Consider the following 27,775-nt stretch of genomic DNA (forward strand, 5'->3'; position numbering starts at 1 on the left):
TTAGCAATTTGTTTTTCTCCAAGATGTGGTCTAAATAAACAAGCCCACCTCTGGCAGAACTGCGGACATAGCCTATGACACAAGAAAGCAGGTTACTAGAACAGAACTAGGAACAGAAAACACTGCCTGTAGATTGTAATAGCTACCTCATTTTGAGCTCTCTGAGTATACAGAAGGCATCACATCCTACAACATATCAGTCCCATCAAGCAAGAGGTAGGTCAGTTGTTTTCTTTACACACTAAATATAGTAACATTACCCAAGTGATGTACTATTATGTTCTCATTAAAGAAGTTCCAGTGTAACATGGAAAAAGACCCTTTTTGTTAGTATTGCTCTAATTACTCCTCTTGTCTCTATTTTATGTTGATTTAACAATGACATGACTTAGAATAACCTACAGTAATAATAATAATAATAATAATAACAAACTAATTCTATCTTTTTTTTCTAGGATCCAGTTGAACAGCAATGAATTACTCTTCCTATGACCAGGACTATGGAGATGAAGTGTGTGAAAAAGATGAGGTGGTCATGGTTGGATCCATTGTCGTTCCTGTGTTCTTCGCCATTGTGATCACACTGAGCCTCACAGGAAACATCCTCGTCCTTGTAATCCTTGCTTTGTACGAAAACCTCAAGTCTCTCACCAACATTTTCATCCTGAACCTGGCCATCTCTGACCTCGTCTTCACCATCGGTCTGCCCTTTTGGGCAATTTACCACATCTGGGGATGGTTGTTTTCAGAGGCCCTTTGCAAAATAGTGAATTTTGTCTTCTTCACTGGGTTTTACAGCAGCGTTCTCTTCCTGACCATCATGACCATCTACAGGTATCTGGCAGTGGTCCACCCACTGTCTAACCTGAGCACACCGAGACTCATCACCGGGACTTATGTGTCTTTCCTACTGTGGATAATCAGCATTGGAGCAGCCATTCCCTCCCTGCTCTACAGCACCATTGTCTCGATCCCCCACAAAGGTGAACACTCCCTGGGCTGTGAGTACGAAGACCCCCTGTGGAAAAGCATTAGTGTCTTCCAACAGAACATTTTCTTCTTGGTCGCTTTTGCAGTGATGGCTTTCTGCTACATTCAATTGCTGTGGAAAATCACAAGAACAAGATCTCACACAAAGAACAGAGCAGTGAAGTTAGTCTTCTGCATCGTGGCTGTGTTCTTCCTCGGCTGGGTGCCGTACAATGTGGTCATCTTTCTGAGGGTTTTGGATGACAATATGGTTCCACCATTCGACGACTGTGTATCAAGTATCAATCTTGACTATGTGTTCTATGTGTGCCGGCTCATTGCTTTCTCGCACTGCTGCCTGAACCCTGTCTTTTATGCGTTCGTTGGTGTGAAGTTTAGGAGTCATTTGAAGTCGTTGCTGTTCAGTCGAAGTCCAGCTGAAGAACAGCAGGTTAGAATGCCAACCATCTCACGTGCATCAATGTTCTAGTTGCTGTTTGAGTCTTTTCCTTGCATTTACTGCTGCATTTGCTCAAGTCCAGTGTGTGCTTGATAAAATCCATTGTATTGAAATATAGGGTTCATACTTTGCAGTTTGTAGCATGCTGCACTCAATATATTTAAATCTGACCTTTTCTCTTTATCGTGTCTCTGTTAAACCTCATAATATATAGTTTGTATGGGCCCAGGTGTCTTGAATTGTTACATACATTTATTTACTGGCTCTTTAAAAAGAGAGTCATGTTTTTCATGGACATAAAAATATGATTAAATAGTTACAGTGGAAGTGGAGCCTTTATAGAAAATATATGTTCACTGTGCAAATTAGTTATTATGATATTTATTTAAAATGATACGTACTCTCACTTTTGTGAGGATGTTTTCACTTATCACTTTAATTCTGATTCATTGTGTGAATTTAATACAATGTGCCATTGCATACAACAGCTAAATGTTGGTATTTCATATTTTAAAAGGAAGGGGTTTGTTTGTTTGTTGTTTATGTTGTAATGCTACTAAATATGCTTGTAATTATATTTAGTCCGTTAATGGTCCCACCCAGTAAAAAGCAATGTGAAGATGTTTGTAATTTTGACTCCCTCTCTGCAATAAAAAACACAATGGCTTTTTTCAACTGACCACATGTTGTTTTCTACTATGAGTCTCTACCAAGTGGTTGAGAAGTCAATTAATGTTAAAAGTGCATCTCTACCAAAGGAAATGTCCACTAATGGACAGAACGACTGTGGCTCAGGAGGTAGAGTGGGTCGTCCACTATTATGAGAATAAGTGTCCTTGGGCAAGATACTGTGCTCCCGGAGGCTTTAGATTATCCTCTGATAAATGGCAACCTCTGCCATCAGTCTATCAATGTGTGTGTGTGTGTGTAAGGGTGAATGCTGATATGTAGTGTCAAGCACATTGAAAGCTCGGATGACTAGAAATGATGACTATCATTATCAGCAAATGTATATATATATAATAAAAGACATTTCATATCAAGAGCATCGTGCACAACCTGGTTGTTTTACATATGACATAAACATATTAAAAAATAACAAAAAATAAAGTAATTTAATATGCAGTCCAGCCTTTATAGAAAAAAGTCAGACCTTCTCATCAGTTTTTTAGTAAATGGGCCCTCTGCAGGTGGCATGGCACCTCAACCTGGACACACCCTTTCAACAGGAGTTCCCCGGTGATCGAAGCGTTCATTATTATGCTTAGGGTCGGCTTTGCTGAATCATTGTTACCAGCACTAGCGTTTAAAACATTTTAAAATAGCCAAAGAGGATCATACTGATATAATACTGTCAACATATATACATTGGAATAGCATTACATTTTGCCAGGGTCCTCTACTTACCCTCATTAACTGCAAAATAACAACTGATGATGCTTTCACATGTTATAGCTTCTTTACATACTGCCAAATAATGTTAAAATCTTGAAAATACAAAAATATATGTTAATAAAGCAGAAACATACATGTATCACTCTGTTTCATTATGGGTTGATTTTGAGTTGACAGGTATTTTGATTTGAGGCACTCATCAAGGAACTGTGTTTCTATCGGCACTGCAGACTTGGATCTGTATAGTGCTATTAGGAGACTGGAGAAATTAAGGAACCTGCATTCTTTTGGGAAACCAACAAGCTATGAGAACAATCTGAGACACAAGTCTAGTCCACAGTAAAGATACTGTACTTTCTTAATCATTCAGCTGTGCGTGTGGGTGGGATCAGCCGTGCACTTAGATTACCCTTTCTAACTTCCTCCTTCAGTCTGTTGAGTTGTTGCTGTGCTATAGCACACACTGCACACCTAGCTGTCACGGAAGGAGGAGCCATTTCTGAGGTTCCTTCCTATTTTCATCTAAGAGACTTAAATAGCAAGTTCTATGCTCTAAGTGTCTACGGTTGAAGTGTGACATCTTTACTTAAGGTTTTTTTTTTAAGGACATTTTATACAAATATTTTAAGGTAAGAGAAAAGAGTTGTTATTATCACTGTGTATTTAATTATTTGCCACTGAGGACTTATGCTATAAATCCTAGTTTGAATTTGAATAATACTATGAAAGAGCTCACTAAACTGTTAACTTTCAGGCCTAATTATAGTTTTTATTATTGTCATTTTCCGAAAGAAAAGAGCTGACTTTAATTTATGGGTTAGTTCAAAGGCATAGTGAGTGAACAGTGTGGGCTTGTAAATTTGTCCTTGTCCTTCTGCATTCTTCAAAAGTTGGGGGAGTGTGTATAATGATGCTTATGGTACCAATGCATCAGCTGAATATCACAGTGACAGTGTTTCAGGTCAAGATTATTCATTTTCAGTGACTGCATGTTTATGAAGAAGTCATTTTGTTTTACAGATGTGGGTATGGATTTTGATTGGCCTTAACATCATCACAAAGATGCATGGGTTTTCAAGTGGTAACTTCCCACAGTCGTGTGATACAATGTTACCTCAGCATGCAAGACCAGATGGGGAATTTAATGCCCCTCAGAGCACTGAACCGCCCTTTGAGTTGAGTTGTAAACCTGGAAACGAGGGAGACCCTATTACAGGTACAGAGACTATTGGATCCATTTTCCTGGAAGCTTGTATATCACTATCAATATTCGTTGCAGTTGTCATTCCCTAAGTGGTTATCACTACTAACGCTGTCTTCATTTTCTGTCCCTTCACCTTCTCCCCAATGAATCTTCAAACTTTTTATATAGTTTTTCTCCGGAGCATACAACCAGACACCATACAGTTCAATGGGTTTATGTTGGAGGCGCTCGGGTCAAGCGGCCGTCCTGTTGGAAAATTCACTGTGCTTGATCCTTCTAAGTCTCGTCTCTTGTCTTGTAATGGTTCAGCAGTAAGTGATCATCCCATTTTTTCATTATTAGAGGTATTAAATGCATTACATTAATAATTGAATACTTTCCATTTCCATTTTAAGTAACATGTTTAATTTAAATTTACGGGGAAATTCAAAGTCAAAGCCTTAATAATCTGTCTTGTGGAAGTGACGCTTGCTTTACTTTTGTCTCTCTCCTCAGAACTCGGCTGTTAGTAATAAGAATAATCAAAGAAATACTGGGCTTCAAGTTAACTGGACGGCACAGGGTGCAGACGTAGACATCATTTTCAGGTATTCAAACACTTTGGCTGCCCTCCAAAGGTCAATATTACAATGAAAAGCAAAACGATTGTCATCATATGCCTGTCTGATATATTTCAGAGCCACATTTCTTGAGACTTTTGATAAATTCTGGGTATCAGTGGATGCAAAACCCTGTCCAATCGCCACACCAACACCCAGTACTCAACCAAGTACTGAGCTAAGTACTACAATAAGTACTACTAAGTCAAGTACTGCACAGGCAAGCATGACCACTCAGCAAATGGACGTAATTGACCCATTGGAGGTAAGGAGCGACACGGCGGTGGATTTGATTGGGTTTCTTGACATTGTGCAGAAATCTATGCATTAAAGGGACAGTGTGTGGGATTTAGGGGAATCTAGCAGTGTGGTTGAAGAGTGCAATCATCTGAATACCCCTCCGCTCCATTATGCCTTTCCAAGACTCCAGTAACGTGGCTGGCGGTACTACATTTTTGGAGTTTCACAATCATGTCAGAGTTGAGCCAGTGTTTGGTTTGTCCATTCTGGGCTACTGTAGAAACATGGTAGACTCTGTGAAGAAGACCCGCTCCCTATGTAGATATGAAAGGCTCATTCTAAGCTGATGAAAACACAACAATTCTTAGTTTCAGGTGATTATACACTAATGAAAATAGAGTCATGATTAATATATTCCCTTTCTGCAAATAGATCCCACAAAATTCGACACACTGGCCCTTTAATAGATAAACGTCAAAAATGTTATTTACACAGTTCCTCCGTGTTTCTCTTGATTTGTCTTCAGACAGCAGTTATTTTGGTGATGATATTCGACATTGTTTTTGTGGTACTCAAAATGGTATGGTATTTATACATTTATGTAACCCAGTGAATGACATTTACACAATAGTCCTACTACAGAAAATTATACAAAATAAAAGGTATAATTGTCTTTATCTCTCATCAGGCATTGTCTAATATATTCATTATCGTCCTCCACAACAGCCCCTTTTCTTGTGGTCATAAGGTAAGACATGAGGGCTTGTGTTGTCAGTAACTGTCCTCCCATACTCTATAGTGAAAACTATAGAGAGGTAATTACAAGATATTGAATGACTTTTTCAGAATGCCAACCAAAAAAAGGTGTTTGATTTTTATAAAAATCTAAAGCAACTTTAATGGTAGATTTGATGTACTTAGTGGTAGTCATTTGCATGTTGTGTTTATTGTTTGCATTTTGTATAAGTGCATTTTTCTTCTGAAAACGTAAATTCATCTTTCTAACGTAACCATATGGAGACAAAATCAGCACATCCTATAAATGTTACATGGCATTTGTAGGCTCAGTCTGTATTCTGTGCTTGTGTGTACAAACACGTATTGAATACTAATTATTCAGGTTTATTGAGATAAGTGAAAGTGCATCTTATTTCTTGTGTAGGTGTCACAGATATCTTGCAGTCTGCTGTGTGCTGCGGTTGAAATATCAGCTGTGGTTTTGTTATGTGTGGCTGAATCTATTAAAGTAAGTAATAATAAGAGGTGTACAACATTTCTCTATATCTACATCTATATCAAATGTATTAGTTGTACAAGGTTATATTAATTGTGTGTCTGTGTCGGCACGTTTAGGTCACTCTCGTTGCTCTTGTGTGTGTGGCGATGGTGATTAATTTAATAGAGCTGGTAATCGTCTGTCTGCCAATTGGACCCAGTCATGAACTGTAAGTTCAACTTCCTCTTCTTCTGCCTGAATGTTTGACCTGAAACTCAACTTTAACACTTTGTGCTCAGCTGTTATTGTTTCTCTTTTGTTCTGTTCAAGAAAGAAGATCTGTGACCATGCTGTCAACGTGTTTTCTGTCATCCATCTGATTTTTACAAGTGAGGAGATTCACCTGATTTGAATCTATAAAGTAGTAAACTTAAGTGCATTCGTTTCTCTCTGTGACACGTTTAATGTATTTAATGCAGTAGTTTGACATTTAGGGAAATACGCTTATTTGCATTCTTGCTAACCAATGTCACAGCTTGCATGGTCTCTTAGTTGCCATTGCCTTGTTATTGCACTGATTTTATTTCCAAATATGTTTTACACATAGTCGCTGTCATCTTTGTTGGTGTTTCGGACAACTGCAGAAAGAACAGCCTTCAGAAAGTGATGGTCGCGTTCACAGTGTTCATTGCCCTGTTTGTAATTTGGATTTTCGTAAGCAGTACTCTAAGAAAAGCAATACTGGGGAGAAGCAAATTAGGTGAATGACTTGTACTATTGTGCTTTGTGAATATTAGTACAGATACATATTAAATACCATATAGAAATCTTAAGAAGACCAAAATATTTGTCACTATTTTCTGTTACAGAGAGTTCACGAAACAGTGAGAGAAGGAGGCAACAAGGCAAAGAGGTGAGAGCCACTCACATCATGACAATATAATGACACGTTGTATTGTCTTGACAACTGTCTACTATAACAAATTATGCATTGCAGTTAAGATGCCAGTTCATTTCTTTTTTTCACCTCTGAATTCCAGAAGAAGCTCAGTAGAGCCGACGTGATCGTCATTGCTGTCTCAACCATCTTCATCTTAGGAAACTTGTGTTTCGCTGTCGCTGTTGCTGTCACTGTCGGGATATTTGGATGTTAGTAAGAGTAGGCCTGCGCATGAAGCTGTGCTGGTACTTTGTTTGCATGCAATTCACTGTTGTTTTTGGGTTGTATGTTGTTTGTCACATTTTTAAAAGTTAATCATGAATACAAATTCAATCAAAGTCCCGGATTCTTTACTGCAAGTTGCACACTTGTATGCATGCTCGTGTTTAAAAGGGCATTCTTTTTTTTATTGTGTTGGTACTTGTGTATGATACTCTTTTTGCACTATTATCTGTAGCTTGTTTGTATACTGATGCTGTGATCTGCACATTTAAAAAAAATAATCGTTTTATCTAAATAGTATATTTTGGTTAAAGGTTATGAAAACGTATGTTGATAATGTAAAATTGGGTTTTCCTGGTTGGTGCCTCATGATTGATTGATTCCAATCTCAAAATAACAATAAAGCAACCGAAGTTGAAAATGCTGTCTCCAAGTCCAAACCACACACACAATGTTTCAGTGTTTGCTCTAAACGTTTTCCAAGGAAGGTAATAACCTCACTTCTTATCAGAGTTACATCTGTCATCGTACGTTTATACCCGAGGCCTATTTGCAGGCCTCAGCTAGAATAAAGATAAGAAATACCTAATTAAGTGTATTAAAATTTTTTTTTTTTTTTTTTTTTTTTTATATATTTTTGAGATGAGAAAAATGATGGAACTATCAGAATACATGTTACAGGTTCACATAAGATAAGGATGGAACACAGCAGAACTTGGAAAACTCAAAAGCTCACCCTGGAAAAACAGCACTTTTAGGATATTGTTTTTTGGAAAGTATGGAAATCCAAGACTTTAAATATGCTGAGCTCTTAGAACAACTGATATAGGCTCTATATACACAGCTATACATAGATACAGTGAAACATTTATAAAATATAGAGCATATAAAATTAGAAAACTGATCAAATATTCCAATATTTGAATAAAAAAGTATTTTTTAAATTCAAAAACACTCTATATCACTTCTATGTATCACTCCTGATGTTCAATGAATCAAAAGACAGAAGATTGGACCTTTTTTGAGTGTTTTAAGCTCTTTCTAAGCCCTTTTTAGTTGTTTAGTTTAAGGTCAAATACTGCTTCAGATTCAGCCATTCTCTCTGTTCAGGGCTGTATCTCAGCCCCCCTTCTCCGATTTTCACCATTGAGACATCCTTCGAACCGTAGGAGCCAATAGAATTGCCTGGAATTGAAAGCTAGATGATTGACAGCACTATTAGCCAATAAAGCTCAAAAACGTCCCATCTCTGAAATCTGATTTGCTGAGCTTCCAACCCTCCCAAGAATCCGAGGAGTGTCGGAGAGACACGAATCGAACGGATTCACACGGAGCACCAGCAGCTGGACAAACATGCGTTGGAAGTACGGAGATATTCCATTTTTTCGCTGAGATTCGACCAAAAGTAAGTACAATATTCGATGAAAGCTGTGTGACTTTTTGTGTTCGAAGCTGAATATCTCTGCGATGGTTTACCGGGGAGAGAAATGGAAACTATGTCCGTAATCTCCGTCAGGCGCTCGTGCTTTTTCATGCTGCATGTTCGTAGGTAGCACGTTGCTAACGGAGTGTAGCAGCCCTTTTCTCCGGTCTGTCCCAGTCATATCGAGTATGATTTATGATATTTTGTTATTTGTTTGCTTGGCTGATGGGAGATGTGTTTGTCTCATGTAGAAGTGACCTAGTTCATGTTGTTCCCAGGACGCTGAGGTTTCTGCAGAACTATAACATCATTATATTCGTTCTTCGTGGGTTCTCTGCCAGTTACTTTTAACACAAAACTCTCTAAGTTTTGATGTACTCTGCGTCCAAATGGGGGACTTTCGGGTGTATAAGGTTTTAAACTTACTGTAAATGTCTTTGTTTCTTAACAGAACACGGACACTGTTATTTAATTTTCACATTCATTTTGATTTCCTGGTCTATATAAAAGCAAAGGAAATATTTCAGTTATTTTACACTGCTGAGTTCCAAATATATTTTATTGTCACATAGATGTGATATACAGCAAGTGTCTATAAACATCACACAGTCGTGAACTCTCCTATATGTATACACTTTTTGAATATATATTTATATTTATATTGTACATAGTCGTTAAATGTTTATGCTTACATCTTTCCTCTCATCTCATCTCATCTCATCTTAAAATCTTAGTAAATGATTGAACAGCTGCTGTGTTTTTCGGTTGTAACTTCCTGGTTTCAAAGCTTTATGGTGCACTCTTAAGATGTTGTGGGACCTACACTCTATCACTGTACCACAGTTTATTAACTAAAGCAGGTTCATATTCTTGTCTATATTACACATGCGTGTTGGTGAGAAAAATAAAATTGCATTCTGGTCATGATTTTAATCCTTACCTTACAAAAAGTGTGCCATTTCTCTCCTCACGGAATAAAAAGCTTGTACATATTATATATGTATTAACATATGTGACTGCACACTGACAGTCTTTACTAATACACCAGTAGTACAAGTGTCAAAGAAAGACAATCCTCCTGAGGTAACATTTTGACCACTAGGAACTCTGATGAACTATTTCTACTATAAAAATAATGAAAATCTGAAACACTTGTGTATAACACGGTAGGCTATAAAACTGAAAAGCATCTCTTATGCTACGAAATAAAAAAAATCGAATTAATAAATAATACAACTTGGGCTTTAGTGTTTCAATTAGTTACACCGTGGCTATATGCCAATGTAGTTATGCTGCATGCAACTGCCAGATGATTTTAGATGTGCACCAGATGTAGCCTTTGTTTTCTTAAAACATTGCATTGTCATTTTTATTGCTATCTCTTGATTATATTACTCTCCAGATAAGCACAGTGAATTTCCCCTTGTGTAGGAAATACTTAATATGGCTATAAAGTAAACATCAATTACTTCTGGAATTGTTTGATCCGGTTGTGCTTTCGCACCTGAAGGTCTCCTGAAAGCAGTGGAGATAAGGAGTTGGGCTCCGGGTGTGTCCCTTCACATACTCTACAATGGTGGAGCAACACTGACACACCGTGCTCATCGCAACTCTCTCTGCTGTTGTAGCTGATCGGGAACCTGCAGGCAGGTCTTCCATTTCTGCTGTTGCCAGAGTGACGCTGATCAACTTGTTGTGCTAACCTCAACACCTGTTGCTCAAAATGTTGGTTCCCCATTACCCACAAAATCTTTTTTTGCGTTTTCTTTACCTCCGTTCCAGAAACTAAGCACGCAGATAGGAAACACGAGTTACATCAATCATCAACTATTCTAGTTATCAAAATAATCTTTATTGAAAATGTACACGTTCAAGTGAGCAAAACTAAATTCATCTCAGAATGATGACATAAGAGGAATGAGTGGCATCACAGGAAACAACACTTTCCTGTATTTTGAAATTGTAATTTGCACAAATCAGAAGAAACTCTTTCTGCAAGAAACCTTGTTTGGGTTCTGAGGTTGTGAAGATACAGTATTAATTGACTCAAATAGTCTATTCTCCATTTGAGTGTTTAAGGCACATTTTGTGACTTGTTGATTAATATTTAATAATATTTTATTTTAACAATTTCAAATCACTTAGTGAGAAGCCGTACGTTTCAAAGTCAACATTTCAACAGTTGCAAAGAACAAAGCCTTTTATATTCATTACATTTATCAAAAAATATTCCAATCTAGGAAAGAGACAACATATCGCAAATATACACATTCAGGCAAAAACAAAGAATATAAAATATTTATCTTCATAAAAGCCAGCACTCTTGATAAGAAGGATAGATAAAGCAAATGTTTTAGTGCAAATCCAATTGTGTACACAAGAGAATTAAATGAACAATGGGACACACATCTCCATGGGGATATTAAACTGAAGAATAAAGCAAGCCACCAGTTGTCTGAGAGATTTGATACAGAGCAAGAAATATAACGTTGTATGCTAAATCTGAATGTGAATATGCATTTCATACGCTACTTTGGAAGTGGAACAATGGTGCCACTGTCACATCCTTATGCAAAAGCATGTACATGTGTGAATGTGTAAAAACTCAGTGCTGGGAATCTTGAGAGCAGTTAAACAGAATCATCAACATTGGACTGCAGCCCAAGTATAACCTCATCTTCGACAGAAGGAGATTAATACAACGGTCAATCATTTTAAGTATATATGTGAAATGTTACAGCACACACACATTATATTTACATGTTACTTCTCTGGTTCATAGCTCCTGCACCGTGCCAAGGCGGATCAGACTGGTCCAAAGTTGTATCCTGACATCCTCATTGACGCCTAGCTTGATTCATTAGCATCCTTTCTGCTCCACTTCCTTCTCAGACACTACAGGTAAGATAAGATGGGAGATGCGGCTCCACAGTCCCCCATACTTGTCAATGTCCATGTCATTGAAGCCGGCTTGGTTGCTGGAGTCCACCATCCTTTCCTTGACATAGTCGTGCACCATCTCCTCCAAGTCCTTCAGACTCTGGTCAGCCTTGACCTCATCTTGAGGAAGAAGCACAGTAAACAATAGGAACACCCGCTTGTACGCAGCGCTCTCGTGGTCGCAGTAGCGATAAAAAATGAGGGTGGAGCCTGGAGGCAGCTGTTCGAAGCGATGAATGACAGCCACAGGTTTGTCTCCTTCAAAGGCTGCTCGCAACTGGCTGTCGATGTCCAGCTTCACCTCATCGCTGTCCTGGCTGGCTTTGCTGACTCCATCGATGTGAAGGACGGAGCCGTTGAGAGAAGACGAGAAGGAGGAGGCCAGCCGCTGAGCCAGGCAGTGCAGAGTCCTCTCAGCCCTGCGGCCTGCAGTCAGGATCAGACTGACCGGCTCTGTAGGATGGGCTGTTTTGAGGTGCTTCTCCAGGTGGATCTTGCTCATTCTCCACAACTCAGGCCGCTGACTAGGGAACGGAGTCTCAAGAAGCGACAAATGATCAGCAAACATTTCTGGATTTACAGCCCTGGATGGATGCGTTCCACCATCTGCAGTCTTTTTGAGTACCGGGATAATCTTGCATGCCAGGAAGAGGGCCGAACAGAGCAGCGCCAGGAGAACCAAACGCCACAGACACCACATGAAGCCTGGAAGGACACAAGGCCATATTCAAATGTACTATAGCAAATAATGTAGAACAAGTATCTTTGGGTATGAAGATAATGCAAATAAAATGATGACAGCTTACCTCTACAGGAATATCCAGAGCTTTTCTTGATAACAGCCGTTTTCTTTATCACTTGTAAAAGAGAAAATCTAATTAAATCAATGTCAAACATGTCACAGCCGCATTAGATGTTGCTAATGACTGAAATATTCAGTTGAAGCTGCAATACCTTGTTTTTTGTACTGAGGGGTTTCTTTTTGTGTCGGAATGTTATTCACACGTTGTCGCGTTGGGAAGGGTTTCTCTGAGGCTGGGTACACACGTGGGACGTGATGGTTAACTGTTGGTATACCTAAAGGTGAGGCAGAGTTTATCAATGTCAAACATGATCACTTTTTGGAGATGTAAATCCATTGGACAGGTGCCCAATGCAAATTTCTTTGACTAAAATCTGGCTAAATAAAAACGGCTACAACACCAGTACTCTTGGCCTTGGCCTCCATCTTCTTCTTGTAGTCGGCCATGCTGGTGACCGACACATTGGGTCCGTTTGCTGGTGGTCTGATTTGTGCGGCAGACTTGGCGGAGACTACAGGCTCCTTCGTTGATGGTTTTACTGAAAACAAAAAAAACCCTGATTAGGACGACTGTATTATCTTCCCTTGATGTAATCATTCAGATTAATGCAGTATCAATCTATAGCCTTTCCATACCTTTCTTGGTTTGCATCCAGTCTGATTCTAAATGTACAGCAACACTGGATCTGTGGCGTTCACCGAGCACAACACGTGGGGATAAATTCATATCTCCAAGATCGCCTGATTTAGAGAGAGAAAACCTTGATTTAGATAAAAACCTGTAAACTGCCGGTGATTAGATCCGATAGTGGCAAGAAATCTTATGAATCAGAGATTTATCAACAATTTCGACAACTGGTTCATTTGAATAAGGCAAAAATGCCAAATTTGCCGATTATAACCTCTCAAGTGTTACGATGCGCTGCCTTTCTAAGTTGTATATAATGGGTCATGATATACATTGAAATTGTGAACTATCTGTTACATAAAACAATATCAAGTTGTCACTTCAGACTGATCAATAATGACATTATTTCATTAGTTGCAGCACTAACCGTGGTATCTTGTTGGTTGATGAGAGCCATAAGAGGAGTCCTGTAGAGCATCCATTTCCTGGTCTTCATTATTCTCCAGATCTTCTTCCTGGACATCCATCTCATTCTCATCCCCACCGCCGTCCACTGGTCTAGCAGTCTCTGTCCGGCTCTTCTTGCCAGGGGACTCTGTTAAACGGGACAGAAAAGTCTAAATTTTTTCACACCGACTTCAAAAAGGACTGACAACTGTTGTTGTAACTCGGCAAATACGTTTTAACTGGAGCATCCCACCTTCATCCTCTGAGCCAGTCCCCACATCTCCGGAGCCATTGACAGCTGGAACAGGAACTTGTTTTTTTAACTCTTTTCTGGTCCTCTTGAGAGGGCCCCTGGGGGTCGGTTCAAAGGTCAATACTAAAGAAGGAGCAGAGAGACATTATTGTACCGAGTGTCCCAAATCACTGTAGATTAAAGTTTCAACAACTGCTACAGTTCAACGTAAAGCTCATTTGCTAGAAGTTGCCTAGTCTGTGGATCGTCTACATTGATTAAGTCAACTAAAATTAGTTCAAGCATAGATTAAAGTGGTTTTCTCCTCAAACTCTCAAACTTAAGAGTGCCGTTTAGTTTCGATGGCTAAACTAGCTCATTGTAAAACAGTCAAATTTGCTCATCTTCAACGTTACCCGATGACTTCCTTGTTGATCGTCTCAACGGGTGAGACCCTTTATTTTCAGACACCCTGGAATCCATCATGAGAACGATAATAGAAACGTATATTAATTAACACGATAAACGCATCGTGTTCACTCATAGACAAGCTTCTCCGACTTCCTTGGAGTCGTTTAGGGGAACCATTTTGTGGCAGAACGCCGTTGATGTCCGGGAAGTGTCACATTTTTAGATATCCCGATGGGAAACACGGGCACTGCTGAAGGTTCCGACTGGATGTTTATGACCTGTCAGTGCGACACACGTAACGCAAGCTTTAAAAAGATAAGGAAGTGGTACACCCTCGGCGATGTGATCGAGGGTTACGTGTGGTAAGAATTAGAAATGACTATTCAACATATATGTATGTTATTTAAGTTAGTCCTTTTAGAAATAAGCCTGGCTAACTGGTGTGACCAGCATCTCTTGTGTGACACTTGCATCGTTAGCTAGTTGGTAGCTAATCGACACTTTACGGTAGATGAATTCTATTAGCTTCGTTCTCTCTGAGCGAGTTTTGCTAGTTAACTACTATTTTTTTTTTTAATTCGTTTACAATGTCTGCAAATTCAGTAAATTAGCCTCCAGATATCACCAAGCTAACCTCGGGGCTCTTGAAACAAGACAATTCAATATTTCCAGCTTTTTGTTTCAAACCGTCGTTTACTTCAGACTTTGAACCTGTGACGAGAATCTGTCCAAACTGATAACGCATAAGAAACAAGTGCTTTATACCGATTCTCCTTATGCAGCCTTGAACCATCTCTTGAGTGAAGTGCCTCTATCCAAAGACATGGCAGAGCAAGAAACAGATCACCACCACACAGCAGGTAACGTCACTAAATACTGGACTAGTATGTTTACTAAACATTTACAGCAGACAGTGGTTTACATGTACATGGTGTCATGGACTTTTGTTTCCCTTTTTTTTTTTTTTTTTTTTTTTTTTTTTTAAAATCAGAATGCAAGGGACAAGAAGCCCAGCCCACAAATATGGATCATGTCTCAACACTTGAGTCCAAACAGAAGGAGACTGATATTGTGAAGCAGCAACTCTCAGAAGGTAACGTTGCGAAATACAAGCGAGGTCAATATTAATCCATTCAACGCGTCTTTACCAAATGCTTTTTCTGCATCTGCTGTTCTGATCAAATACGGTGTCTCTCTCTCCCCTAACAAGATTCAGCTTCATCATCCGCAAACAGAGAGACTAACGACGACGATGGTGAAGACGAGGTGCAGCCTGACGTTGAAAGCAAGTATATAGTATTACAACAGCGTTTCATTCCTGAAAATACGATTCTTAATTGAAAATGAAACATTAGCCCTTCAGTTGGACTAGAACTTTGATGACACTTGATTTCTATTTTTACTACAGACATTGATTCAGCTGAAGAGAGGAAGGTGCCTCAAACAGAAGGATCTTCACCTCCAGAAGACGACACAACGGCGAATGTGAAGGAGAACAGCGACCCACCTCAGGCTGAAAGAGGAAGTCATGGTGATTACAAGAGAGAGACTCCGAGAACTGAGCAACAGACCATGACAGAGGAGGAGATTTCCAGTAAGTGTTCCTGTCTAAGTGTTATAACAAGTGATTTAGACATTATTATCCATGGTAGTCACATTGTCAAAGAGCTCAGGGCACTTTATATTTACACACTCAGTCATAGTATTGTATTGGCATTTGTCTGCAGTGCTGTTTTCAGTAGCTGTATGAACATTTACAGTGACTAATAACCGTTTCATCATACATGTGGGCATCTGAGTATTGATATAAGATGGATGGCTCATCCTTTAATACCGTCAGTATAAAGAGGCAACTCTCATTGAACTCCCTTTTTTTTTAAAATCCCTATTAAAATGTAACTGTAAAGACACTATTGTTTGAGCTGCTTTCTGATGTTATCAGGAGAAAACCACCCTGGAGAGAAGAAAGCACCAGAAACAACCAGCCCACCAACCCTGGGTGACCAAGTAGATGGACCTGATGAGGAAACCCCAGACTCTAACACAACAAATGCCGACGCTGGAGAAGGTGAGTGTGACTTTTCCGAAATTCCAAAATGACTGGAAGTTTTCTCGTGCTGAGCTTCTTGGCGTTCCAGTCTAACACAACAGGTGGGGCTCACTGGTGGAAGCTGTGTGCTAACCAGTTTTTCTTTTCTTTTTTTTCTCCCGTTGGTCAGATGATGAGAACTACCCGGAGAAGGAAGAAGAGGATACACAGGAGAACATCATCTCCCCACAGACAGAGGACGATGTTGAAACCATTGGTCCTACCACTCAGGAGACTGCTGATGCTGAACCTGCGGCTCCTGTAAATTCTGGAGGTAATCTTGTTAATTTATCCATAGGTTTATCTCCTATTCTCTCCTATCTCTTTAGTGTCAAGGTGATTAAAGCTAAGAGACATATAAATCAAATGACTGCCAAGGTCTTACCATCTCAGTGGTTGTCATTTAAATAACTGCTCTCTGAATTTGTATATAAATGACTTACTAAGTACACGTGCCTTCTCTCCATAGGAATTACAATCCTGATAGCAGCTGGTTTGGTGGTGTTAGTAATTGCCTTCCTGTTGCCGTATCTCTTCCAACCCAAATCTCCACCTCAGAAAGATGAAGTGTGGCAAAAAAAAGACATCTTCCTCAGGCAGTTGGAAAAAGTAAAGACTCAGTTCCCTAATCAGCGTGCGGAGCTCTGGAGTAGGAGCAAGGTCCACCTGCTGAGGCAACTCCAAACAGCCCAGCCCACCGAGCCGGTCAGCCTGATCCTGACTGCAGGCCACAGAGGTGAGAAGACTCTGCACTGCCTGGCTCAGAGACTGGCCTCCGCCTTCTCGTCTTCTCTCAACGCCTCCGTCCTCAGCATCGATGGAGCCAGCAAAGCCAGCCAGGACAGCGACCAGGTCAAACTGGACATCGACACCAAGCTGCAGGGAGCTTTCGAAGGAGACAAACCTGTGGCTGTCATCGACCGCTTCGAGGAGCTGCCTCCAGGCTCCACCCTTATTTTTTATCGCTACTGCGACCACGAGAACGCTGCCTACAAGAACACTTGTCTGATCTTCACAGTGCTGCTGGGGGAAGAAGAGGAGATTCCCGCCGAGACTCGTCTGAATGCTGTGGAAGAGATGGTGGACGACCATCTTAAGAAGAAGTTCCTCTCCGATGGCCATCCAGTATCTTTTGACAGGATGGACCTTGACAAGTACGGTGGACTGTGGAGTCGTATTTCTCATCTCATCCTGCCTGTGGCAGCAGAGGAGAGGATCGAACACCAAGGGTGCTAGGGGACATACATAGTCACTCTTGAACCTTTAGTCCAAGCACTTAACTACCGCCTAACCATCATTCTGAGGCTAGTAACAGTGGTTTTAAACACCCAAAGGTTTCTTACAATTGCTATAATGAAGCTCACTACAGATTAAGGCATAAAGTATAAATGAGACACTTAATATTAAGATTATGTTGTGGAATGTTTGTAAAAAGAAACAAAAAAATCTCTGGACATTCATCATGGTGCTTTAATCTTGTAGTACTTTGATCAAATGTAATTATAGATAAATTACAAGATGGTTTAACTTGGGGCTTTGTGGATTTTGCATCACACAGTTTACAAGACAGAGCTATTCTTTTGGTATCACAACACAGGGTTTATTATTTTTATGACTTCTTTTTCTGCAATACTCAAACCTACATGGCACCACGTGCCTTAACCGAACGTCCTATGTTCCTTTTTATATACACACAAACATGTATCACACTGAGAGACTGTATATGATCACACTACAGTTTGGAGTTGATAAAAATTGGATGTGCCTTAAAGTGCAAATAAACAGGTAATTTAAAAATGTTTTGTTGTTGTTTATGGCTTCCTTCTTAAAGTGCTTTCAGACATATTTCTTCCGCCCAGAAATTCAGCAGCTTACTCACGGTTTGGTGTCCAGTTGATGAATGAATAGAAGAGCATCGAGTGTGTCTGTGTGCGCGTGAAACTACGTCATAGCAAAATAGGATATGCCGCGGAAAGCCAAAGTAAAGAAAGACGACAAATTTCACTTTTCACTTTGTCAAAAAACACGTTGAAAAGCTATTTCTGCTGTTTGCATCCTAAAGCTGCAAGCACCGTGTCCACAGCTGGTACTAATGAATGACGTGAATGATCAACAGGTGCTAATTTACCAACAATTCAATGCCACGGTTGGCCACATGGGGCGCAAACACCAACCACAGTCCAGCAGCATACTTCATAACAAGGACTTGAACTTCCTCCAGTCATTGTAGTGAACTATTTTGCCACTAGGGGGCAGCAAAACCACAGCTGAAACTGGGTCGTTGCATTGAGACCGCGAAGCATCAAATCAACATGCAACAGGTCGACCTCGAAATATCCTTTAGAACCTCAAATGCCAAGTTGAATCCAAAGGAAAGATCAAGATTATGCTGAAGCTTTCAATGCATTTTATTTTTCCCTCACTAATAATAATTGTGCTTCACCATCATGTTTGAGAAGTCTTTTGAAGCAGTTTAACTCCTCCTCGCCCGTCTGATCAGGTCCGCCTCCTGTCAGCGCGGCTCCAGCAGCAGATGCCGGCTGCTCCCTCACTCAGTGCGCGCTTTCTCTGCACCCACTGACAACGAACAAGATGACATCCCGCTTTAAAGCTTAATCTCGCTAACTGATGGCTCCTCTAGATTCTCCTCTCTTATTTTGGAGCCAGAAGTAGGCTATGATATTTTCTTGGCAGCTAAAGTAATTTGTGACAGGCTGTGCCTGCTTGCACACTTGCAGCGTTGTTTCTCTGCTCGGTGCTCTGTGGGCTTCACAACATGTATAAGTTATGCATTGTCGTCGTACTGTGCTGTGCGTATTTTCCACGGTGCTCTGCAGCGCCAAAGACCTGGGGTGCAGATCCCAGGTCAGAATTTGAGCGCGAGGCAGAGCAAAAGGACGGGCTGCAGGAGGAGATAAATGGCCAGGAGAGCATCCTCTCTAAGGTAGGAGGAAACATCCCTTCTTCACATGTTTTATGGACATTTCATCATTTCGTGCGTAAACATTTTTGGATTGAGCGTGGCGCAAAATTCATCCGTGCTCTTCTCTTTGTAGCTGCTGGGTGATTATGACAAAGTGAAAGCTCTCTCGGAAGGCTCTGACTGTCGGTGTAAATGTGTTGTCAGACCCCTGAGCAGGAGCGCCTGCCGGCGGATAGAAGAAGGGAGCGCCACTGCGCAGGACTTCTACACCGTGGAGACTATCACATCTGGACCAGAGTGCAAGTGCGCCTGCATCGCTCCTCCGTCAGCAGTCAACCCATGCGAGGGAGAGTTCAGGCTGAAAACACTTAGAGAAGCTGGAAAAGAGAATGTCAAGGTGAAGTGTCGCCCGGTTTTTAAAGAAGCCTGGATCACTGGGGTTAATGGATCTCACGGGTTATCAAATTCAGGAGACTGAGTTTGGATGGGCTGGGGATAGACCTACCTATTCTACGCATGGCATGTCTTTGACGGAATCCACTTGATCATTCCAGCTTTCCACTATCCTCGAGCTGCTGGAGGGCTCCTTCTATGGCATGGATCTACTGAAGCTGCACTCCATTACCAATAAGCTGCTGGATCGCATGGAAAACATGGAAAAGGTACAGCAACAGTGTACTTTTTTTATGTTGGTGTATGAAACTGGTGGCAGCAGGTGTGTGTCACTGTGTCCAGTAAGACACACTCTTTGGGCCCGTTTTCAAATTTATTAGGGGCTGGACCTGGAAGGAGTGCACAGACTTTCCATCACATGTGGAAGTTTATCTCACTGAGTATTGATCCCTCCTTAATAGCTGACTGACCTGATTATAATGGACTAACAAAATACCTTTTTGTCCCCCCCCCCCATTTAGTAAATTACTTTTCAACTTTTTTTCATAGATTATTATAGAATGAAAATATTAACCGAATGTTTATTAAATTATGTTGAATAGTATTTTGGAGTTGACAAAATAGGAGTTGAGTTCAGATGAAATGGTTTAAAACTTACAGTCCCAGCATTGAACAGCAATTAACCGTTTAATTCTCAACTGTGAATATATTTATACTTAAATTGGATCACATGGTCCAAATCATATCTATAATTGCCCCCAAAAATGTTTCGTACGTGTCACTCTGGGTACTGAATCACTGAGTGAATTGGACTGTGGTATAATTCAAAACATTTCATAGAGTCACATGCAACGTACCGTACCTGCCTGAGGTTAAGAAAGCTGCACTGCATAAAACTGTCTGGGCAAAATCTGCATTTGCTTCTGAAATAAACATGTTCACAGAGTGGCCTTGGCATGGAAAACACAGCTGCAGGGAATACAATTAATGAATGAATCAAGCGTATCCATTATTACTGTTATTAGTTTCAGCTGTGCCTGTCCTGGTATGACATGTGAGAAAGGTTAGTTGTGGAGAATTTGTAGTGGCATCACTGACATTTTTTTTACAATGCAGTCTGGGAAGTATAAGGGAGACAGAAGACATTTTTGCCTGTTCCAATAATAACAGCACATGTGTAAATAATGAAATGATTTATAGCTGAATTGCATGTAGCTGCTGCAGGTTCGGGGTCTGCTATTGTTCATGCTGGATCATTGTCACACTTAAAGTGTTTACGGGGACACTTGAATAGAGCGGAGTGAACTTTAATGTGCTTTTCTTGCTGTGACAAGTCAAAATGGCTGCAGTGAAAACAGCTCATTAATGACTTAAGATTTCCTTCTGTTAGTGATTATGACTGCTGACGATTGCAGCCAATTTTCCATAAAAAACATGCACACCATTTTCTGTTAACGTCTCGATTTGTCCATGACTGCATGAAGGCAGTAGCTCTGAACTACACCACGGTTGAAGTGAAGCCCCAGGAGAGCCCTCAGATCCAGGCAGATGTGACTGAAAGCCCACCCACCCCTCCTCCGCACCGGCATCAGGACCAGAAGAGACCAAGTGAGGTCAGCAGGACCACAGCATATCAACACCCAGATGTAAGTGACATCTTAATATCACCGGCTTAACAAATGATGTAGAGGTAAAGAAAAGGGCTAAACTATGAACGCCAGTCAGTGATATTGGCAGGTTTTTATTTTTACTGTATATTACTGTATAATAAAGCAGTAATAACTACATTTGAATTTTGGTAATTATTGATGCAAAAGGGTTTTTATCTTTAATTGCCAAATAATGCCAACATACTGTAAATAATAAGTATTCACTTGTTATTTATGTTTTAATAGGTAACACCTCAAAATACATTTGTAACAGGTATGTTATAACATACCTGTTACAACTTTCACATTAAAAACAACTTTGCTAGTATCATTAAATAAGATAACAAATTATATAGTAATTCATAGCATTCACCAGATAGTTATCAAAAAATAGTTATACAGCAAAGTACATGGAGTCCTACCTGGAAATGATAACTATTATAACTATTGTTAGTAATTTAGTAATTGTTAGTAATGTTAGTAACTATTATAGTACACCTACCTATTACATACATGTTTCTTATGCTATTTACTACTACATTTATTTCTACCAGGACCCATTGTAAAAGAGATTCAAAATCTTGGTGGGAATAAATAAAGGTTAAATTGTAAAAATAACATTTTTAAATAGATTAATTACTAGAATTCACAGAAGGTAAAAACACCTAAAGGACCAGTTTGTAGCATTTGGGTCCAGTCTTGGAAAGTGAGAAGTGAGCGGAGGATAATTCAGTTGCCTTCTGCTACTACACCGCAAGATGCCACTAAATTCTACACACTGGCCCATTAAATAGCTATTGTTACAGCACATTAACTTATACATAGACAATTACTGTTAGTAGAATGTTGCTTGGGACCCATGTGAGGTGATTACTGTTGTGAACAAATAACTCCACCAGAGCTATCTGAACATCTAATAACAAAATAAATATTGTGCTGTAAATTAAATTGCCACTATTTTCATTTTTCACACATTACATTACACCAGTCAGTGTGTTATAATCCACTGTGATGTAATTCTTGAATGAATTCTTGAATGAATGAATAGCAGCAGTAAAGTTGCTAAAGTTATCCATGGTCAAACTATAAGACTCTTGTCTTTTGTTACATGCATCAATTTTGTTACAGGACAAATCCTGACTTACAGTATCCAGTATTGAAAGCCGTTGTGAAGGCTGGGAGTGAATTAACTGAATTCAGGAGAAAAACAAGTATAAAAGAAGTGATTGGATTCACATGTTGCTGCTCAGACTGCGAAAGCATTATTAAAGCTTGCAAACCTTCAAAACAAAAGCAGTAATTATGTGTTCTTTCCACAAAGTCCCCCATAAAATCATCGTCTCCACAATAAAAATGTGTAAAAGAGTTATTTAGATAATTGGAAGGTTTGGCAGACCCAGTGGACAATAGCAGACCTCAGACCAGCGACTTTACCACTGGGGCCTGATCCATGACAGCTATAATAGGTACTGGGGAGCTTGTCCAGCAGGGTTGGGTGGACCTGAGCTTCACATGCAAGTGATTCATTAGTTTACTATGCTTCACTACAGCAGTTGTAAGAAGCATTTGTTAATGAGAATTAAAAGTTTCCACTTTATTAAAGAATAATTCAGGTTTATTGCAACTTGTGTTGCACTTTGTAGTTTTGGTCATCATGTATAAGTAATAATAACATTGCGCTCACTAATTTAGTTGCTGAGGACTGTGGATGTGGCTACTTAGCTAAAAAAAAAAGAAGTCAGGCAGTACAAGTAACATGATCATGGTCACATTGTTAGACTTGTTTCATACAAATCCAAGGTTAACCAAACTTATTCAGAAGACAAAATGAAGATAAACAGTAAAAGTATTAGGTAATACATGTTGGGTGTTGCCAATTTATAACCCAAAATAAGTTGGTTCTGGCTAAACTCTTTCACAATGTAACCAGAAGCTCACCAAACAAAAAAGAAGTAATGAGTCCTGGAACAAAACCTTTTATTTGGTTTCTAAATAAAATGGTTTCTCCAAGTATTCCAAAATGAAGTTGTCCACCAGTGCAACGGTTGTATAATTTCCTGTTTTTCTTTTCTTGGTAGGATGAAAATGCATCTGAAACAGCATTCACATAAAACTCCTTAGTAAATTCTCTGTCTCGCCTGCCCAGTATGTAATAAAGCCGATGTATTGGTCTCATCCTACTGCGTTTAGCTGCACTGGTAAATATTCTTTCCTCATAGAAGTTCTGTGTGTCCATCTGTCCACTAACAGGAACAGTATGAGAAGAAGTTTATTGGAGAAAATCCATCCTTCCTGAAGACAGATGGTTCTGCTCAGATCATTGAAGTCAAACCTCAGGTGACTCTCAGAAACGTGGCAAACAAGGAGGCTTCTCATGTGTCGAAGACCGGCTCCAACGGAATGATCATAAGAGGAATGACTTTTTATAAATCGGAGCCAGATCCGATGGTGGCGGACGACGGAGAGCCTGGAGAGAACTGTGAGTGTAAACCCTCTGTCAGCTTTAAGGGTATGGGTTAAAAGCAGAAGAGGTAAAATAAACTAGAAAATTAGAAATCTGCAGATCACAGTAGTGTAATAATCAAGTGATCATACAATTCATAGCTTTGCTTAAAAAGTATAGCGTCTGCTGTTTGCATGCACTTAATTTATGATTTCAGACACAGATGAATATACAATTTTAATAGTATTGGATGATTTAAAATAAATAATTGTCTCATGCTGCTCAGAATATTTGAACAAATCTTTTCTTTTACCTTTTTTTAGTTTTTGAGTATCATGGATTCAGTGGTGATGGCCCAATTAACCTCTTCATTGAGGAGAATCTTTTACAACACAGAGTCCGTCAACCCAAGACGAGGATGGGACCAAGATCATTTCAACCAAAGACAACCGGTCCTTTGCACAGTTCCACGAAGATCAGCCAATTAGCAAAACCGAAAGAAACTGAGCCCACCTCAAAAACTCATAATGAGTTTGTCAGTACCGTTGGAACCACATCGGTGGACGAGTCTACAGATGTACAGAGTGACGCGTCCACAACGAGAAGCGTCACGTTTGGACCAACCATTACCACACAGAAGACCAGGACCACGGACACTGCAGCTCAAACTACTCAAAGAGTCACTGCTGGAATCACTCAGCGGCCAATGCCTTTAAAAGCTGAACCATCTGGCACTTCTTTAAGCATCACTGCCAAGGAAACAACCAAAACTGCAATAAACACAACCCAACCATCCAAAAATACAGCCACAAAAGAATTCGTACCAGCATTCACGACACGAAATACACCAACAACCATAATGAAAACCTCTACCCAAGAGGTGAAAGAACAAAAGCAAATCATACCCAGCAGCACTGCAGCTCTTATAAGCACACATACATCAAATACAGCCACTGAGCCTTCGACGACCATTCCGTCTTCCACTACCGTTCCGTCTTCCACTACAACGATCACAACCCATGCTGCCCTGACCACAGCCACATCAATACAGCCCACAACAGCTTCCACACCGGCTACCTCCACTCAGGCTGCTGCCACGACACCAGAAGAAAAAACTGAACCCACCTTCTTTTCAGCTTCGACTTTGCCTCCTACCACACAGAGACTGATCACTTTGTCTCCCCACACTTCTCTGCCTTTCACCACACCTGAGACTACCCCTTCTTCAGCTGCCACCACCACCATCACCACCACCACCACCACCACCACCACTACCACTACCAGACAGGCTGCTCAAGTCAAACAGAAATACAAAATCAGCTGGGAAGAGGAAGAGGGGGAGGAGGGAGACCCGGAATTAGACGAACCGATGCAAAGGCAGGAGGAATCTCACTCAAGAAAACCTGGTAAGTTCAGTTTTTATGTCGAATGAGCGGAAGACTTATCGAATGTTTATCAAGTCAGGTTTAATATAAACAAATCTCTATTTTGCTATTAATTAAATCAGTACCAAATGCATTCATGCTTTTAAAGAAAACAGCTAGAAACACTACAAAACAGCTACAAAAAAACATGTTACAGTGCGAGACATGTTGATGGGGGAGGAAGGTGCAATGAGTCAAAACTGCTGGCTTACTATGTACAGTGATGCTTTGAGCTCAGTGCTAATGTCAGCATGCTAATGTGCTCACAATGACAATGCTAACACACTGTTGTCAAGCAGATACAGTGTTTACCATGTTCACCCTCTTACTTTAGCATGTTAGCATGCACGCTAGCATTCTAATCAGCACCAAACACAAAGTACAACTGAGGCTGATGGTCATAAACCAAAGTATTGGATAATTTAATAATGATTGGCGCTAGATGTTAAAGAAAAAAAAAAGAGGTCAGGTTCTTATTACTGGCACATTGGATATCTGTACCAAATTTAATGGGAAACCATTCAATAGTTGTGGAGACGTTTCTCTAAAACAAACCACACATGGCGACATCATGGGATTATCAAAGTGAGCTGGTTTCACCCTCATGGAGCCGTGAATGTCGGTGTCTGAACAACATTTCATGGCTATCCATCCACTAGTTGTAGAAATATTCCAGTCAGGACCAAAGTGTTGGATCAACTGACCAAATAACCGACAGACTGACATTTCCATCCAAAGAGCCAGAGTGGCTAAAAAACATCTTGGCAAGTCCTTATGAGAGTTTACCACCAAAGATATTGCCAAAAAAGAAAGTATCCTAAGAATTTCCTTGTTAAAATTTGCTGTAATTACTTTTATATACCAAAGAGAAAGGACTGACATCATGCCTTAACACTTTTCATATTCTCATGAAAGATTAAGAAAATTGATATTGTTCCGTAAATCTCTAAACTTTGTAATTCAGTGCTCAATCCTTTGTGGCAACCTCAACCTTTCCGTGATACAAGCTGGTTAAAATAAAAGCCTCTAATTATTTTCAGACGTAGGTTTGGATAAACAGCCTCTAAATCCTCACTCATGGCTCTGTGACTCTTTCACAGGGGAGTGTAAGGACACTTTGGCAACAATTTCGGAGCCAGTAACTCACAACACCTATGGCAAGACTGAAGGAGCATGGATGAAGGATCCGAAGTCCGATAATGACAAAATTTATGTCACAAACTTCCTCTACGGAAATAATCTCTTGGAGTTCCGCAACCTGGAGGTTTTCAAACAAGGTGAGAGCCAGTCGTCAAAGCTTTCACTAACTTACTTTTTGTTTTCCTCTTGCTTTGAGGGAATCTCATGCTTCTCCATTCTTCTTTATCCTTTCTAGGTCGGTTTACCAACTCATACAAGCTTCCTTACAACTGGATTGGCACAGGGCACGTGGTCTACGACGGGGCTTTCTACTACAACCGCGCCCTCTCCCGAGACATCATCAAGTTTGACCTGCGTCGCCGTTATGTGGCCGCCTGGACCATGCTGCACGATGCTCTGGTGGAAGAGTCGTCGTCGCCGTGGGAGTGGCACCGCCACTCAGAAGTCGACTTTTCCGTGGACGAGAGCGGCCTGTGGATCATCTACCCGGCACTTGACGACGAGGGCTTCTTACAGGAAGTGGTCGTTCTGAGTCGACTGGACCCCTCAGACCTCAGCATGCAGAGGGAAACCACCTGGAGAACTGGGCTCAGGAGGAACCACTACGGGAACTGCTTCATCGTGTGCGGCGTCCTTTACGCTGTTGACAGCTACAACCAAAGGGACGCCAAACTGGAATACGCCTTCGACACACACACAAACACTCAGATGACTCCCAGAATGCCGTTCACCAACAACTACACCTACACCACACAGATTGACTACAATCCCAAAGAGGGTGTTTTGTATGCGTGGGACAACGGACACCAAGTCACATACAACATTAAGTTTGCCTATGTAGACCCGTAGTAAAGGGCTGACAGTAGTTATTTTAAAAGGTTAACTGTATGGTTTGAATGGATTGTAGATCAGTCCACATGGCCTTCAGTATGGAGACAAATGTACAAATATACTGAAGTGTATTGTGACAAAATTGTTTTTTTCATTTGTTCTCTTTGTTTTGTTTTAATTTTTCACTGAAATGAATGAAACGATGGGCCCGATTCCTCAGTCAACACATCAAGTTAAACTGTATATTGTATTACTGTTTAAAAAAAAAAAAAAAAAAAAAAAAGCCCTGTGAGATAAATTAATGTAGAAAGGTGTCAGAACCAGCTCACGTTTTGGGTCATATAACGCTTTAACAATTCACATAAAAGAACCAATTCTTAGGAGAGCTACAAATCCCCAAATTATGTGGAGAAATTCCATGTTTGTTTTATACACATGATTTTTGTATTTCATTGTTTTTTGCATCATATGCTGCAGGTCGTCTGTGTTGTAATATCACAGGTGTTGCTGTTGACCTTTGTCTTGGGAAAGCACTTACCCCCTCCATATCAGACTGTTTTTGAAGAGACTGCAATAAAGTTGGTAAATACTAACAGAAAATGTCATCTTTGTTTGGATAATCACATTAAAGTCAAAGTGGCTTTAATTATAGCTTGTGTGTGTTGATTTAACTGTGGGGATAGAAGACAATCAGACAGAAAAACCATAAATACAAACATAGACTGTTCAAGCCTGTAGTTTACGGTTACTAAAGT

General features: G+C 40.2%; 5 protein-coding genes and 1 long non-coding RNA gene across 10 annotated transcripts; 5 read left to right on the forward strand and 1 right to left on the reverse strand.

The window, feature by feature from the left end:
• Window positions 1–141: 141 nt before the first annotated feature.
• LOC137870081 (chemokine XC receptor 1-like) lies at window positions 142–2,108 on the forward strand. Of its 2 annotated transcripts, none has more exons than XM_068707080.1 (2): window positions 142–216; window positions 456–2,108. In XM_068707080.1, the coding sequence occupies exon 2, from the start codon at window positions 473–475 to the stop codon at window positions 1,457–1,459; it is 987 nt and encodes a 328-aa protein (XP_068563181.1). In that variant the 5' UTR covers window positions 142–216; window positions 456–472; the 3' UTR covers window positions 1,460–2,108. The 2 variants fall into 2 exon arrangements, with proteins under 2 accessions (XP_068563181.1, XP_068563182.1); XM_068707081.1 differs by having other exon boundaries at window positions 151–220.
• A 1,193-nt stretch (window positions 2,109–3,301) lies between these two features.
• On the forward strand, window positions 3,302–7,660 carry LOC137870082 (uncharacterized). 2 transcript variants are annotated; one of them, XM_068707082.1, is made up of 13 exons: window positions 3,302–3,453; window positions 3,845–4,040; window positions 4,197–4,339; window positions 4,524–4,615; window positions 4,706–4,892; window positions 5,394–5,447; window positions 5,556–5,615; window positions 6,030–6,113; window positions 6,221–6,312; window positions 6,414–6,472; window positions 6,691–6,843; window positions 6,953–6,996; window positions 7,124–7,660. In XM_068707082.1, the coding sequence occupies exons 2-13, from the start codon at window positions 3,845–3,847 to the stop codon at window positions 7,235–7,237; spliced, it is 1,278 nt and encodes a 425-aa protein (XP_068563183.1). In that variant the 5' UTR covers window positions 3,302–3,453; the 3' UTR covers window positions 7,238–7,660. The 2 variants fall into 2 exon arrangements, with proteins under 2 accessions (XP_068563183.1, XP_068563184.1); XM_068707083.1 differs by lacking the exon at window positions 6,691–6,843.
• A 927-nt stretch (window positions 7,661–8,587) lies between these two features.
• LOC137870197 (uncharacterized) lies at window positions 8,588–11,539 on the forward strand. The gene is made up of 3 exons (XR_011102691.1): window positions 8,588–8,650; window positions 10,179–10,314; window positions 11,451–11,539. It is a non-coding gene; the product is annotated as an uncharacterized lncRNA (long non-coding RNA).
• On the reverse strand, window positions 10,499–14,445 carry LOC137870195 (torsin-1A-interacting protein 2-like). 2 transcript variants are annotated; one of them, XM_068707216.1, is made up of 8 exons: window positions 14,134–14,445; window positions 13,739–13,861; window positions 13,466–13,633; window positions 13,047–13,151; window positions 12,818–12,949; window positions 12,563–12,685; window positions 12,415–12,465; window positions 10,499–12,313 (listed from the first exon to the last, which is right to left on the reverse strand). In XM_068707216.1, the coding sequence occupies exons 1-8, from the start codon at window positions 14,201–14,203 to the stop codon at window positions 11,529–11,531; spliced, it is 1,557 nt and encodes a 518-aa protein (XP_068563317.1). In that variant the 5' UTR covers window positions 14,204–14,445; the 3' UTR covers window positions 10,499–11,528. The 2 variants fall into 2 exon arrangements, with proteins under 2 accessions (XP_068563317.1, XP_068563315.1); XM_068707214.1 differs by having other exon boundaries at window positions 12,812–12,949; window positions 14,134–14,444.
• A 15-nt stretch (window positions 14,446–14,460) lies between these two features.
• Window positions 14,461–18,016, forward strand: LOC137870196 (torsin-1A-interacting protein 2-like). The gene is made up of 8 exons (XM_068707217.1): window positions 14,461–14,490; window positions 14,911–14,988; window positions 15,120–15,221; window positions 15,339–15,413; window positions 15,537–15,722; window positions 16,071–16,196; window positions 16,348–16,491; window positions 16,687–18,016. The coding sequence occupies exons 2-8, from the start codon at window positions 14,952–14,954 to the stop codon at window positions 17,451–17,453; spliced, it is 1,437 nt and encodes a 478-aa protein (XP_068563318.1). The 5' UTR covers window positions 14,461–14,490; window positions 14,911–14,951; the 3' UTR covers window positions 17,454–18,016.
• Window positions 18,017–18,768: 752 nt separating this feature from the next.
• Window positions 18,769–27,629, forward strand: olfml2ba (olfactomedin-like 2Ba). 2 transcript variants are annotated; one of them, XM_068707218.1, is made up of 8 exons: window positions 18,769–19,161; window positions 19,274–19,537; window positions 19,695–19,802; window positions 21,018–21,179; window positions 23,433–23,661; window positions 23,949–25,031; window positions 26,150–26,326; window positions 26,425–27,629. In XM_068707218.1, the coding sequence occupies exons 1-8, from the start codon at window positions 18,994–18,996 to the stop codon at window positions 27,036–27,038; spliced, it is 2,805 nt and encodes a 934-aa protein (XP_068563319.1). In that variant the 5' UTR covers window positions 18,769–18,993; the 3' UTR covers window positions 27,039–27,629. The 2 variants fall into 2 exon arrangements, with proteins under 2 accessions (XP_068563319.1, XP_068563320.1); XM_068707219.1 differs by lacking the exon at window positions 19,695–19,802.
• The last annotated feature ends 146 nt before the right edge of the window (window positions 27,630–27,775 follow it).

Source organism: Cebidichthys violaceus, unplaced genomic scaffold (genome assembly GCF_023349555.1).
Source record: "Cebidichthys violaceus isolate CVI_PGR_0920_01 unplaced genomic scaffold, fCebVio1.0.p SCAF_13, whole genome shotgun sequence".
In the NCBI taxonomy this organism is placed as follows: domain Eukaryota; kingdom Metazoa; phylum Chordata; class Actinopteri; order Perciformes; family Stichaeidae; genus Cebidichthys; species Cebidichthys violaceus.

Coding starts and splice junctions, on each gene's coding strand:
- LOC137870081 (XM_068707080.1), top strand. CDS start 473: ATGAATTACTCTTCCTATGACCAGGACTATGGAGATGAAGTGTGTGAA.
- LOC137870082 (XM_068707082.1), top strand. CDS start 3,845: ATGTGGGTATGGATTTTGATTGGCCTTAACATCATCACAAAGATGCAT. Junction 4,041..4,196: donor CGAGGGAGACCCTATTACAG/GTACAGAGACTA, acceptor CTTTTTATATAG/TTTTTCTCCGGAGCATACAA. Junction 4,340..4,523: donor TGTCTTGTAATGGTTCAGCA/GTAAGTGATCAT, acceptor CTCTCTCCTCAG/AACTCGGCTGTTAGTAATAA.
- LOC137870195 (XM_068707214.1), bottom strand. CDS start 14,203: ATGATGGATTCCAGGGTGTCTGAAAATAAAGGGTCTCACCCGTTGAGA. Junction 13,634..13,738: donor GACTGGCTCAGAGGATGAAG/GTGGGATGCTCC, acceptor CCCGTTTAACAG/AGTCCCCTGGCAAGAAGAGC. Junction 12,314..12,414: donor CTCTGGATATTCCTGTAGAG/GTAAGCTGTCAT, acceptor GTGTCCTTCCAG/GCTTCATGTGGTGTCTGTGG.
- LOC137870196 (XM_068707217.1), top strand. CDS start 14,952: ATGGCAGAGCAAGAAACAGATCACCACCACACAGCAG. Junction 14,989..15,119: donor AGATCACCACCACACAGCAG/GTAACGTCACTA, acceptor TTTTAAAATCAG/AATGCAAGGGACAAGAAGCC. Junction 15,723..16,070: donor GACAGAGGAGGAGATTTCCA/GTAAGTGTTCCT, acceptor TGATGTTATCAG/GAGAAAACCACCCTGGAGAG.
- olfml2ba (XM_068707218.1), top strand. CDS start 18,994: ATGTATAAGTTATGCATTGTCGTCGTACTGTGCTGTGCGTATTTTCCA. Junction 19,538..19,694: donor CTGGAAAAGAGAATGTCAAG/GTGAAGTGTCGC, acceptor TGATCATTCCAG/CTTTCCACTATCCTCGAGCT. Junction 26,327..26,424: donor CCTGGAGGTTTTCAAACAAG/GTGAGAGCCAGT, acceptor TATCCTTTCTAG/GTCGGTTTACCAACTCATAC.